The sequence below is a fragment of the Hesperophylax consimilis genome, chromosome 13, assembly GCF_061612785.1.
Source record: "Hesperophylax consimilis isolate HC1 chromosome 13, BYU_Hcon_1.0, whole genome shotgun sequence".
Taxonomy (NCBI): Eukaryota; Metazoa; Arthropoda; class Insecta; order Trichoptera; family Limnephilidae; genus Hesperophylax; species Hesperophylax consimilis.
The window spans coordinates 36925690-36941201 of NC_142848.1; the positions used below are offsets into that span (position 1 = coordinate 36925690).

General features: G+C 34.0%; 1 protein-coding gene across 1 annotated transcript in view; it reads left to right on the forward strand.

Annotated features, from left to right (window-relative positions):
• The window catches only part of Dh44-R2 (Diuretic hormone 44 receptor 2), a 573525-nt gene that overhangs the window by 543769 nt on the left and 14244 nt on the right, over window positions 1–15512 (forward strand). Inside the window, exon 10 of the mRNA XM_089639080.1 lies at window positions 11302–11468. Within this exon, the coding sequence (XP_089495206.1) occupies window positions 11302–11468 (167 nt within the window). The remainder of the gene's footprint in view (window positions 1–11301; window positions 11469–15512) is intronic.

The following is a 15512-nucleotide window of genomic DNA, read 5'->3' on the forward strand; positions in this document are numbered from 1 at the left end:
ATTTTGTAATTTTATTAATGATACACATTTATGCCTATTGGAGTAGTTGTAGTTCATAGGTTTTTCGTATACCTACTGTTTTCCAGAATTCATCCAGCTTTAATTATTAATCTACCCTACTGTGTATTTAAAACTAAATTACTACCAGAACCTGCCTCAAAACAGACTTTGTCTAGTGAGACGGGTATATAAAACAATGTAATTAATAATATCACAATAAATTAAACACCCGGGTTGCCGACAATGAAAACATAAAATTAATTTATTAAATAATAAAATACTTTGTAATAATGAATCAACGATTAAATCCAGCGGTATGCACTTTGCTATATGATTACATTCAGTGAAGATGATATCATGGTAGTTAACATGTATTATCTGATTACTCCCAATCTCCCACCGTGGTCGGTAAGGGGTAAGATTCTCGACTAGCAAGATAGAGCTCGCGGGTTCAAATCCCAAAGTAAATTTTATTAGATTATGGTATGTTCCAGAGTGAAAGATACTCTCAGTATCGCCCTAGTGTAAGGTCAACTTTCAGAATTGAAATGTTGCTTGAATTGGCTTTGACCGTGTTTGGTAACCAGATCTCAATAGCCAGGAACTTCCGCACCTTCCCCTTCCCGTCTCCTATCCCTCCCCACTACCTTCATCCTCACAACATACTTCAATTGGGGATGCCATAGGCTCACTGGCTGCAGACGGTTGTTAGCAGTTGGGACTCTTGAGCGCTTTTACATTAAAAAACTCTCTCTAAATGAATGGCTTTAGAGCTCTCGTAGAAAAATCTAAATAGCATAGATCCATGAAAAACAACTCAGATATTAAATGGAAAAACATGATTATTGCTAATTTATTAAGAATCTCCTCCAATTATTGGTGATACTGGTTTAAAACGGGATAGCGGGCCTTACGAATGAATTAACAGGTTTCCTGATAAACTTTTAGCTAATTACGAATGTGTTATCAAGATGTCGAACATGAAAATCCAAATATATTTTTGCAATACAACGAAATTTACTGTTTTTTTAATGATAAAGCAAATTGATAAAACATTTTTAAAATTATGTTTTATAAATAAGGCCAGTTAATTTATCGCGAGAGCGAAAATTGTTTTTTCTCGGTGTATTTTTTGGTTTTTCAACCAAATTTTCGGTTCACCCCAGTTCAATAATAAATGCTATAAATACTAACTCAATATATAATTTAAAAAATTTGTACCGAAAAATACTCACATACCGTTAAATTCGTAACAACTGTACGGAACTGGTGGTACAATAATTGAGATATATACACAAAGTAGAAGTAAAAAAGACAATAACCTTTTCGAAGTTCCAACTTATTTTTTCCAACCAAAAAAATATTTTTCCATTAAAGATTATTTATTTTTCCATTCAAACGATTCAACGTTCTTACCTAAAAACTACTTTAAAACGTTCGAATTTTACGAAAATATATCCATCTTTTTTACTTAGTAAAATCACCACCTACTAAGTTAGCGCACTTTACCCCCAGACACCATGTATAATTAAATCACTATGTGTCCACGTGCTCTTCAAAACAACACCCTTCTATCTTCAGAACTATAATTAAAAAAAATTCTAAACCCCCAAGACCCTCAAGAAAATATATTGTCACGTTGTTTATTACCTGTTATTATCGGTTTCTCCCCACTACGCTGTCAGCGAGGTTAATGGATTTGTTCTCAAAGAAATATTGTTCGGTCCCAATAAACGGTTCCACTGACCTTTGGATAAAAAGAAGTGTTGAATGATACATTATTGTTTGTCATTTATTAATGTTATTTTTTATTAATTATTTATTATTTTTATTAATTATTTATCATTTATTATTTATTAATGTTCCAAAAATTTGATTACGGTACTCGAAAATAAAACGGACAAAATTATTATTTTTTAATGATAAATTAGTGTTTATAACACAAGGTTTTCACTAACTAACTAACTAACCATCACGCCGTTTCCCCGCAGGGGTAGGCAGAGAGGACGGACCGCCAAACAACTCGGTCTTGGCACACACTCCTTGCCTCATTCACATTCATACATCGTCTCATACATACTCTTCTATTATTCTGACTCTTGACATGGCCCGACTCAAGTATCTGATTCACTTGGTCGTGCCATGTCTTCCTCGGGCGTCCCCGACTTCTGCTACCATTCACATTTGCACATTATGGTTTTATGCATAGCATAAAGGATAACAGATAATTAAAAGCAATAATTAGTCGTCTGAAATATGAATACAAATTGAAAATATCTCTCGAGTAAAAATAAATGCAGCCAACGGGAATTGAACCCGTACCTTCTGATGTCCGGTCAGGTGCTCTGAACCGCTGAGCTATGTCGGCTTATTTCCATCCCCCCCCCCAATCTTTACAAAATATGTAAAGTTTGAACACCACCATAAAACTAATAGAATAAAAATAGTAAGACTCACTGCGTTTCACTAGTAAATCGTTACTTTTTCATTTGCTTACCTACTTACATTTTGGCACAATATTTTAGTTTAAATTATTTTTGGATATTAGCAAATTTCGGCGTTCATAAAAAATAACATTCGATGAATTTATCGTTGAAAACAATTACTTTTAATTAGCTTTTTAACCCCATTTACAAAATTTGTTCAATTATCACAAGCGGCTTGTCACTGATTTTATTTAAATTTGACAGAAACCTGTTTTTGTATCTCCGCAGCAATAATAAGTGTAATTTGATGCAAGATTATATTTGCAACAATACCTCACTGCTGTCAAACAAACACCTGACTAGCATTATTAATGAGAGAAAAACGGTCGTTACGTCTGACAAAAGCTGGTTGCATTGCGTGTGGGGAAAGTTGTGGCAACGGGATTAGAGTTTGCAGCAAAATATTAAGCTTTGTATAAATTTAATGTTACTCCTGAAATCTGTGAAAATGATAGAATTTGACCAGCACCTGGTTATAATCACATAATACTGTGTTGTTTCTAACAATACTTGACCTCAAGTACAAAGGATATTCGCCGCGAACATACTGAACAGTTCTCGATGAAATGCAAATACAGTCCCTCTACAAAAATTTTAATAAACCAAAAGAAATTTTAAATGTTTTTTTTCGGGTAAAAACCGGAACGATAATATCATTGCGCCTGTGTCACTCAAATGAAAGTTTTTTTGTTTTTCCTTTCCAAATGTTTCTGGCTTTCACCCTTCAAGGGGTTTCTAGGCCATCATTTCAATTTTTTTAAATAGGGAAGGTGAATTTATATATTAATTACGTTTAAATTGGAAAATTACAAAATTTCATAAAAGATTGATAGAATAGTAAATATTTGTTAAGAGAGGGACAGCCAAAAAAAATTGTGATCTTAAGTTCCTACTTCTAGACCACAGAATGTACGATTTTAAACAGGTGAAAAGGAACGGAACAATGTCAAATCCTCATTCAAATAAGTCAGGTAAAAATAAATTAGAATTTTTTTTGGGAAAATGGGGGAATTGTTGAAACCACGGTTTTGATGGGATAGTCCTTTGTATTAAGGCATATCAGGCTCCCTTGGATTGACCAAGTTTCACCATTGTTTCGAGCTTCCGGATAGATAACACTCGAAATAGTTTGGCAACATCGCAAAATGTTTGCAGTTACTCCATCTACTGCCACGGCTGTCATGCGTCACAGTCCGCACACCGCGAAGTGTGCATTTTTTTGGTTATGTTATGTTGATTATCAGGTCATTTTAGATAGATTCGTGTCGAATTAATACATTGTTTCTTATTTTGAACACAATCAAATAATTCAGGATGGATCATACAAGCATTCAAATTCATTCAACAAAATTCGACTCACTTCTCAGCTGTCAAACTCGGAATGTTTTGACGCCATCTTTGATTCGAGGAATAGCGCCTAACGTGAAGTTCGAGCACTGATTAGTCAAATCGAACTTTAACCCGAGCGTCAGCGTTATTCAGATATAGTGAAAACGAAAAAATGACTAATCCGCGGATTAGTGCTTAGTCAGAACATAATTAGAGATAGTGAAATACCCCCTTAATCAGTGTAATACAATATACAGCCATTTGATGTTGAACCTCTAGCAGCATTCTAAATATGTGTAATACAATATATAGCTATTTCATGTTCAACCTCTATGGCAGCATTCTAAATATGTGTAATACAATATGTAGCTATTTGATGTTGAACCTCTATGGCAGCATTCTAAATATGTGTAATACAATATATAGCTATTTGATGTTGAACCTCTATGGCAGCCCCATTGACATAAATGAATAATAAAATATTATTTTCAATGGACAAATATTTTGGACAGTTACTTAATTTGTCCGTTTGGACAAATTTTCGTCCATTTTTTGTTTTTTTTTCGTTTACTTTTTTGTCCATTTGTAAACTTCAAATCTTTCCACGATGTTCACCATTGTAATTCTTTATAATCAAGTAGAAAATATAATTGAAGTGGCACAATCTTAATTAAACGTACGTTGTGTATAACAAATTAAAGGTTTATCTTGGAAGGTTGGAAGTTAACATTTTCAAAGAATATATGAACTATGCAAGATTGTAAAAGGATTAATGTTAGTCTGGTGGTCAAAAACTCGAAGACAAATTTAGATAGTTAAGTTATTAATATCACCACATAATCATTTTATAGATATTCAAATAATTAATGAGTTTAACTACATGATAAACCAATATTTTGATAGGGAAACTAAACAAAATGATTGCGTCTTTACGTGTTAATGAACCTGGTTGCGTCGCCATTTCGCTAGCCAGGTCTCCTCGTGTCTGCACTTATTTCTCGTTACTTTGATGGATCTGAACTCAGAAGAGAGTCAAATGCAGCTAACAGCGTGGTTATGTTGCCACTGGTCGAACGCTTAAATCTTCCAATCAATTTTTCATCATGTTATTCTAAACCGTTACACATTTAGACAAGGTTTTATTTTCATTTTCCTTCAATGATTGAATGTCAACAAATTGTTGATATTATATTTTAAAATTAAGTATATTTTTGATGACTAGACGAATATTTGAGGATTGTTTACAATACTTTAAATCAGTCACTTACGAATTAAAAGTAATTTAGTATAAGTAATGCGAATATACAATTTTGTTTTAGTAGGGTAGGAATCAGGGGGTCAATGTGTCCAATAGTGATACGTCCAAATCCATCCCTCCCACTGCGGTGCACGGCAAAAGTTCTCCCTCAACCAGTCTCTCCCGATCCGACCCGCCACGCAGTAGGTGGGCATCCGCCGCCAACACCTATACAAAACCTCACCCCGTGAACCCAGGCACCCCTTCTCAGTGTCCAATGTAGCGAACGACTTGAGATGAGGGCAGGAGTGTTGGTTATCCAATTAATGTTTCTACCCGCCTCCCAAATAAACAATAATTTTAAAAATAAAAATCTATAATCAGCCGTTTCCAATATTTCTGTGATAATCAATGAATTTAGCTACAATTGTATACACTGAACCATGATTTAAAGTTTGGAACTCAAATTAAATTCTCAGTAAAAATGTTTTCTCAAAGTATGGTTATATATGACTTAGATATTCAGATTCTATATCAGGAGATAGGAAAGTTTATTTTCTTCTATTGACTTTTGCTATGTTCGTTACCTGTTTTTTCTGATATTTATTTCTGTTGAAAAGGATTAGGTCCTTTCGATGGTATCTTACATAAGTTATCCTGAAACACTAATTTGATAATATTTATTTCCATCTTAGAGAAGATTTTTTGCCGAAATAGCTAAACCATATTCATATTCTGCGCATTCAACACCGAGACCATTTGGCAAATTGCATTTCTGGATTTAGTACGTACATACATATTTTCTAACTTTTCATAACTGTAATAATCAATTGATGATCCAATAAATCAGTTAATATCTGTTACCGCAGTTTGTCCCCTGTTTCTCTCCGGAATGTGCGGTTTTAAGGTTCAGATGGAATGACCCCGTTCAACGGAATGCAGCCTATTTGTACCGCCGCCGTAATACGAGACGCGCTAATATGTGATAATTCCGCCACTAAATGAGCCCGCCCGCGCCAGGTAGAGCTGCCTGATATCTTCCTTTCCGCTGCATTAGCTTCAACCTAATCTTATCAAACGGGATCTCATCGGATCACTGAACCATTGGATGCAGTTTAATCATGACGTTATTGCATATGTATGGAATCTGGTTTAACTCCAACGAATATAAAATGTTAAATCAAGCCTTACCATTACACAACTGCCGTGACGATGTACAGTGCAACACTGTCCAAAACGTTGGCTAAAGTAGTAGATAACACGGCATAATACCTCTTCTTCTTTCGTATGTCGGGTGGTCAGTGGTGAATATCTAGGTCATTGAGCCAGTCTAGGGCCTCAGGCGTCGCCCTGTGGACCTCATCAATCCCGGCGGGGAACGAATGCAGCGGGCATTCTTTGACAATAATAATTTTACCAGTGAAATTCTCAAATCATATCTTTCCTTTATTAGTTAATTTATCAATACATTATTTTCGGTAGAAATTTTTTAATGTACTTCGATCACGTACAGTCCCCCATTGCCATTGTGAGTAGGTACACTAGTGAAGGAACATATTGTTCTCTAAATAATGTTATTTTTGTAATAGGCCTGTAACAAAGATATAGAGGAAAGTATGAGGGTGGCCACAATAAATTGTCAAGGGACTGTATCATTGAATACGATCCTTTCTGTGTCACTCTCTTGACCAACCGTGATAAAAATACCTTCATAGTGCCTTCCTTCAACGCAGCGTAACTCTATGGGTTTTTGATCTTATTACGTATTTTTTTCTAAAATATTTTTCATATGCCCTTTTTTATTTATTGAAAAAAATATTGACTTTAAGTATTTGAGTAGATATTGAATTTTTAAAAAGCATTGTAGACTTCCGTTACATCGTGGATACGGCAAGGTTAAGTAGTTTAGTTTACGAGATGATATAATCATTATATACATATGGTGTGAGGAATTTTGAAGAAGTATAGAAACAAGATAGATCTACACTTCATAATCATGTAGTTTTGTAGTATATTATTTTCAGCAATAATTATTAGCCTGAAACACCTATATAAATTGAAAAAATCTTCCGAGAAAAATACATTCTGCCACCGGGAATTGAACCCGCAGCCTTCTGATTGCCGGTCAGATGCTCTACTTATTGCGCTACGTCAGCTTATTCAAAACCCGCCAAATTATTCAATATGTGCTGGTATTTTTCATTTAATTTTTTTTGTTTATTAGAGTTGTTTTCAATCTAGTAAGAGATTTAGCATTATCAATGCCATTCCTACAAAACTAAAGTCGTTTGTTTTCAAGTGAAAAAAAAAATATGATATCCTTTGTACTATGCAGAAAAACCTTTTCTATCAATAAAAATAATTAGTCTTATAGTATTTGTATTGCTAGAGTAGGAAAAATTGCACTCTGGGGAGAAAATTTACCAAAATGCGGCGTTTCAATGTATTTCTTATTCTAGAGTCTATACTCTCGAACGATTTCTAATATATCAACACATTTTTATTCATAGGCTGCTTATACACATGACGAAAAATGAGCGAGCCTAGCCACGAATCATGGAAAAGGAACGTAGTAACCTCAAGCCGCGTTTCGCGCCGTTCCTTTCCCATTATTTGTGGTGGTAGTAAAAGTAGATGTTATGGGGTGGAAAAAAATATTTTGAAATTCTACAAAAAAAACAAAAAAGGGATCAAATAACGTTGCTTTCATTTTATAGCGGTGGAATTCAATCAAAGTTTCACAACTTTTTAAAGCCACGAAAGTAGTTGAAAGTCATCAATTTTAATCTGTGATAACATTACACGTAAATTTAGCTAGTTTGCATGAAATATTAAATTTGAAAATATATTTATTTAAATTAATACATTGGAATATTTATGGCACATCCTCCGTTTGTTTTCTACAATTGCGGTTTCCTTAAAGCTAAATGCATTTTCCTCTTCCTGTGTTCACTTTCCTGCTCCACTCTAGGGGATAAAGTTAACGGATCGAATTGTAATATCCTTTGATTGGATTACATTTTCAAGTGATTTTGAGTGAGTTTCCCTCGGTACATAAGACCTAACGTAAGTATATCACAGCTAAACTGATAATACTTTTTAAAACCCTTCTCCCTTATAAGTAATGTGAACATAAGGGGATCATTTAGATTTATGTATCAACATGGTGAAAACATTATTTTGCTAATTGCAAAAGGCTACCGCGATGTTTGCAAGAGGGACAGAATAATTATTTACATTATGTGTAGGCGATCAGCGCTATTTTGATCAAAGGAGTTACATTATGACATTTTGTGGGAATAACGGGATTTTGAGTGTCTCTGGGACCCTACTTAAAGGTACAAAGCATCTATTTAACAAACTCTAGTCCCACTACGGGTTACACATATGATTAACTATTGAACTTGGTGGCTGAATTGTATTTATTACTTTACTTAGATGCATTTAAATATCAAATAACACAATAGGAATTAACAATAATATTGAGAACGTTCAAAACAACCAAAAATATTTAAAATGTCCTTTGAAGTCGATATTAGTTCCTAGCTAAGCAGATTACAGCCTATTCTAATGAAGGAACAATTATTGTTTTTTTTTTTACTTTAGGTAGTGTTTTATTTATACTTTTGTTTAGTATTGCATTACGTATAATTAACATGTACCTGTGGATAATTTTGAGTGACATGATTTAACAATTTTTCAAACTCGCCTTTACTCAAGTGAATTAACCCATCGGCCTCAAACGACGCCGTCCCGGCGCACAGTGGACGGAATGAAGAAAAAACACGAATTAATTGTTTGCTGGCTAAATATTAGTGCAATATTTTTTTTTAAATTTTATTAATAAATTATAACTATTTTTAAGTAAAAATATTAATATACTCTTATGTAGAAATTTACAACGACAAATAATTCAATACAATTTGAAGATATACAAATATCTGGGAAAATAAAATATATTAATCATAAATATTACATATTATAAGTCACTTCTATGAACACAAAAAGATGGGCAATAATCAGAAACACATATTTTATTAGAAATATGGTCGTATAGAAAATCTAGGTGCTAAAGGTGTCTCCGTTGTCATCGGAGTCTAAATCATCACTCAAATTTCCAGAGCCATTGGACGGAATTCTTAGTAGACTTAAAACTTCAGTTGGTAACACAGAACTTTTTTTTTTAGGAAGTGGTCGAATAGAGGAAATTACGGGGTCTGATGAGATTAACAAATTATTTAATATATCTTGATTGGTGCTTGTTCTGGAAACTTTTTGGGCTATGATGTTCTCGGTAGTACCTTATCTCTTTATGCCTCGATTCTTGCACATCTTCACTTAGTTGTCCTATTGGGAGTAAAAAGAATTTCATTACTCACGTATTGTTCTTTCGTTAACTTTAAGCCCACAATAAGCGCTAAAGCCTCTTCCCTTGAGTATGGATTAAGGATGTTTTTACATTTCATTGCAAAAGCTTGACGTATTCTTGATGCTCGACAAGGTAAAAATGTTATCTGTTTTACGAGTTTTGCAGCATCACTTTTTCCTGCGCTTCGAAAACTCATTTCTGCTGCTAACTGGACTTCATCAAGAGTGCGAGACTAACAGATCGTGCACTTTTTTCTGCTTTGATCTAGAACCACTATCTTGAAATATTTTTTTTGGTCTACCCAAAGATTTGGAGAAAACTAGCTTTTCTTGCAACCACTTTAAATTATGTTTTTCAAACCTCACAATATAACTGCGGCTTTTTCTCCATTTCTTCATTAGTTGTAGTGAAAAATTCTTATTGTTTTTGTAAAATGTAGGGCTCAAAATGTTAGAACCTGCCGCTATGTGGTATTTTTGTGTTACGTAATTAATTAAAAACTCTTTTGATTTAACAGAAGTGGCATTTAATATACCCCGTTCTTTTAATGCCTCGAATAATTCTCTCCGGGGAATGCATATAGGCCTTCTTGAAAATAACAAAATTGTTCAAGGAAGGACAAAAGATGATCACAATTTATATATGACATTAAAGGTGAGACTTCAGTCTACAATACGTTTATATTCATAAATGGGAACAAACGATGTTTTGTTTCTAAATGATAATTGAAATATGCATTTTAACAGCAAAAAAATTCAAAAATAGTGTAAAATTAGATGTTAGTTCAAATCTCACACACATAATATATTGATATATAGTTTAGTAAATTAAATTAAGAATACCTTGAGGAATGTCAACCATAACAAACTTTTGTAAATATATCCAAATGTCACTAATTACACAACCGTCTCTGCTCACGCGTAGGAGTGAACTGAAAAACGCGATGCCGAATATCCAACTTAAGACACACTTTGCAGCGTTGCCAAAATTCCATCAAGCCCTATCGACATATTTAAATTAACACAAAAAATGCAGAAACTATTGTACTACACTAAAAAAAATATAAATATTAAAAAAATTAACATTTGCAAAAACCACTTAATTCGCGTTTTTTTTTTCCATTCCGTCCAAAGTGCGGCGTGTGTACGGCGATGTGTCTTAAAATCAAACGACGCCGTCTCGGCGGGTCTGATGTCTGTCGGCTTAAAAACGAAAAAGGGATACATTAGTAATATCTGTGTTTAAAATTTTAAATGCCAATCACTCTGGAGATAATAAAGCATTCATTTCGTACTAATTGGCAGGACTCCGTTGGTACAGTTTTTTCCTGATATTTACGATTGAAATTTTGTTATATTTCAGCGTCATTGAATTTTTTTCAAAATGGCGTGTGGTTCGGGAATCGACAAGTTTTTTCGTAAAACGCGTGGTGGGCGGCTAACATCAGCCCAAATTGAAAAAAAAATATTATGTTAATAAGTATGATTAATGTACAACTTTTTTTAATCCAATTATAAAAAAAATGAAGAAAAAAAATTGATTTTGTAAAAAAATATTTTTATATCCTCGTTTAATAATATTATTATTATTTTTTTAAACTTAGCATATATTTTTTATATACCTTGATTCAATGCACAAGTAAATTAAAAGAAATCGTTTCGTTTTCATATTTAGTTTAAAAGTTATGTAAGATTTAGTACACCACTGCAGATTTAAAACTGGGTACAAAATTAATTCTGATGTGAAGGACATTTTTTTAGCTAGAACTGCACATATTGACGTGACGTTTAGCAATTTTTAATGTTTATGTCTGGGGGGGATTATATTATTTTATTTTGGTCCAAGATATGTATAAAATAACGTTTTTTGGTATTCCGCAGGGTTTCTCGGTGGCGCTTTTCTACTGCTTCCTCAACACGGAGGTGCAGAACGCCATGCGCCACCATCTGGAACGTTGGCAGGCAAAGCGCACAGTGGGCGGAGGCCGAAGGTATACCTACAACTACACCAAGGACTGGTCTCCTCGCTCCAGGACAGAGAGCATACGGTCAGTTGTATTTCTCTTTCCAGGGCTAATAAGGTATCGAGATGGAGCAGAAAGATGTACATCTTTTTACAGTGCGCAATGGAAAAAATACGGACAGAACCAGAGCAAGGGAACGAAAACGCAAGGTATGTTACATTTCTCTTTTCAGGGCTAATACAATAACAGTCTGGAGCAGATCGCAAGAGCACAGTGGGTATAACAGTTGGCAAACCTACAACTAAACCAAGACTAGTCTCCTAGCTAAAGAAATGAGAGCATACCGTCAATATGATTACTCTTCCAAGGGTTTGTTAGGAATTTAAGAGCAGAAAGCTTTGCTGCACTATCTGGAGCTCTGGAATATTACTAGGATATTTGCCTGTCATGCGAATTTTACTAAGGATAGTTCTCTAGATTCGAGAACAAAACATTTATAATATTTAATGTTTTCTCGGGAATTAAAGGAAGTGCTTAACGACAAAGTCTCTGCCGGTAGTTACAATAGGCTCAACATATTTATGGTTTCAGTGTAAGAAAAATTACAATTTATCTAAAACCGACAGCACAATAGGTCTCATAAGGTTGGTTCTATAGATGAGCGGATGGCCATTCATCACTGTCTTTGCACTATTAAATAAAAGGTACACGGAGTATTGCTGATTTATTTAAATCGGGTTTAAAACTGGATTTCAGGCCGTTTCCTGTTAAACTTTTTTATATTAGCTCCACATACAGGCCCTGAAAAAAATATTTTCCCTCAAGGCTTATGTCATCTTTAGGGAAGCTGTGTGGAGGCTCTTTCAAGGAAAGGAAGGAGAGGAAGACCTGGGAAAGAAAAATGTATGAGGGATGGATAGGAGTCTGGGGGTCAGTGTGTCTAAGAGTGACGGACGTTTGAATTCATCCTTCCCACTGTAGTGCTAGGCGATGGGAGTGGTAAAAGGACACCCTCAAACGGTCTCTCCAAATCCGGCCCGCCACAGAGTAGGAGGGCGGCAGCATCCGCCGTCAAGACAATGCTAAGTTGGGCACCCATGTTAAGTCACCAAACGTAGCGAACGTATGGCACATTAACACTTAACACATTCGTTTTTTTATTTAAAGTTTATTAGGAAACATATCAATTCATTTGTTAAGGGCCTGCAATACCTTTATTAACCGGATTACGACCAATTTGAAGAGATTCTAAATAAATTAGCAATATTTATATAAATAAGTATTCTGCGTATACGGTAGGCGGTGTAACCATGTACTGTACATTAAAGTCAAATATTTGATTGAAAATTGTGTTTGTTTTATTTGCGATCTCGCAGAATTTACACTGAAACTTCCGCGGCACTGATTTCCATAACTGTGAGCCCCGTCCCCGATTTTCGTTATTATAACAATTTTAAGAAAGTATAAGGCAGATACAAAAATATCCGCTTTTATTAGGAATAACTTGCTTCCAAATTTCCGCCCAATTCAGCTAATTGCAATTGAGTGTTTTTTTTTCAGATTTAAATCGGTTAATATTTGATTATTTTCTATATTACATAGGTTTATCACTCGGAACAACGACGTTTTTAGTATTATTATTATCAATGTAAATAGTTAAAATTATTCATGGTAGAAATTTGTTCGGAATATTCACTAGTTTTTTGATATTTTTTTATGTTGTGTAAAGTTGTGATAAAATTTGAAAAATATTACAAAATACACCAGATATTCCACTAAAAAGTGTGAAGTAATTCTGTTCTTTGCTTTCTGCTCCGTACAACGATATTACGATTTCTATATTTACCATAAAAATTTTAAATCATGCAAAATATTCCAGATTTTACTACAGAAGTCTTTGATAAAATATAGCGGGACGAACAATGAATATTAATTCACTCTTCTTGTAAAATTCTGTTTGATGACTACAGTATTTTAATTTACCGGAGTAAAAAAATTTAATTCATTTAGGTAGTTCAACATTAATTAAAAAGCGTTTGATTAAGGTTGTAACAAAAATGTTTAATCTTTATAATTTTCTTGTACTTCCGTAGAAAAGTAAGCTGTTATGGACATTTGTCAAGTGTAGGAACATAATTATACTATAAAATATATTCGGATGCTAAAAAATTACAATTAACAAAACGGCGCGCGTAACCACACAAATTTAAGCGAATTATTCGATAGGGGTGCAATTTAAATTCGACGGCAATCGTGAAAATTATGCAGAACTTTTTTGCATGCAGAGTGCGTTATTTAATGGAAAAATTCAGAGAACTGCTCAGTTATAAACCAAAAGTTCGTGTTGTTTGTCAATAACAACCAATATATTTTTTGTTAATATTATGATAACAAATTATTTACAACACTTGAACTCCCATTGAAACTCTCCTCACTGAAGCAAAGTACATCTACTAGTATATTGGAAGTGATAACTTGGTAGATATTGTTAGTACTTGTATAGATCGGAACACGAGCGTGGACATTTGAAAACAATTCTACGAAAATTGAACATTGATAACACACACAAAGGTTAAATACACATAAGATTTCGACAATATTTACTCATTTTATTGATCTTAAAATTATCACCATCAAAAATTACTTATAATTATTAATCTTTCCTTATCTGTGGTGTGTATTTACTACACATTGCTTCTTATAACTTTAATAACTATATAAATATAATAAATTCTGGGTTGAGCTTTTAGGTATTCCTCCGTTATACATTAATGCACTGAATTAAAAAAATAATATTTAACATAGTTTACAATTTCAATTAAAATTCAAAGATTTTTGTTAAAAATCGGGAACAAATACACCAATACAATGAACCGTGTAAATACTAATACGCGAAGAGTGTGCGAGGAAATGACACGCTATTGATGTCCCGCTTTAATTCGCTATGCGGGAACATGAGACATCCAAACGTCTGCAGTTGTATTTTGATTTAGACCATCGATACCTACGACTGCACAGCTGCCGCCAGCCGTTAGCCAGTCGCCCGTGAACCGTCGTTAGATGTTTCCCTCGCACGTTTCTTTAGCATTTGCCGAAGGTTTTTCATGTTTTCAGCAATTAAATTACAATTATTATCGCTTTTGATATAAAATATAGTAAACATAATCGATTAGCTTTGAATGTTCATATTTTTCCGATATTAAATCGCTTATTTGAGATGTGTATTGACTACACAGCACCGGAACGCGTGGATTTTTTTAGCACAGTAAGGAAAAGGTTAACAAAGCTTTCATTATAAAAAATGTGAATTATTCGGTCGCACGCAATGCGCTGGTTTATTTTTCGCATTTTCCACATAACCCTAATATTAAAATTTTATATTTATACGACGTTTTATTAGTTTGATGTTTTGGAAAATACAAGTTCATGATATGCGATTGTCAAATATACGAACTCACTTCAGCTCAGGCAGCTTGGTGTGTTATTTCCAAATGAAGTTAAAGTCAAAATTGTGCACTTCTCCCGGGTCTTGACCATTGTTTTTTGCATCAATGGCGTTAGCCAGAGATAAAAAATCTTACTGCGGAGTAAGTTAGACCATATTTAAGATGGTCCGATGTTCTGTTGTAGGGAACCAGCTTGCAAAATGCGGGTGTAAACTGTGAGCCCAACAGTTTAAATTTAGACTGACAGAATTCAATACTTCATTATTTGTGTGATAGCACTACGAAACAATACATATGATGTGTTCATTTCATTCCACCAATAACCCTACAGCTCGAAGAATAGCGTTCATTCATAATCAAGACGGGTTTCAACCCCCTCAACCGTTTTCATTAAAATAAAACCGTTTCCGGAATACCTCAGGGATAACGCCTTGAACCATTCCTATTTACTAACGATATTGGTGAAGAAGTATTTTCAAACTGACTATTTAGGCATTTTCATCTAATGAATGCTCGAACGATTCCATCCTTCCATATAACTATGTTGAATCCTTTTTCAAATACTTAGAATTCAACCATTTGTACATTTTTAATAGAACAAAAACCATGTCAATTTGGCTATAAATTCATATAGCTTATACTGATTTCTTCTCCAGGGTCAGTGCGTAGACCATTTTGGACA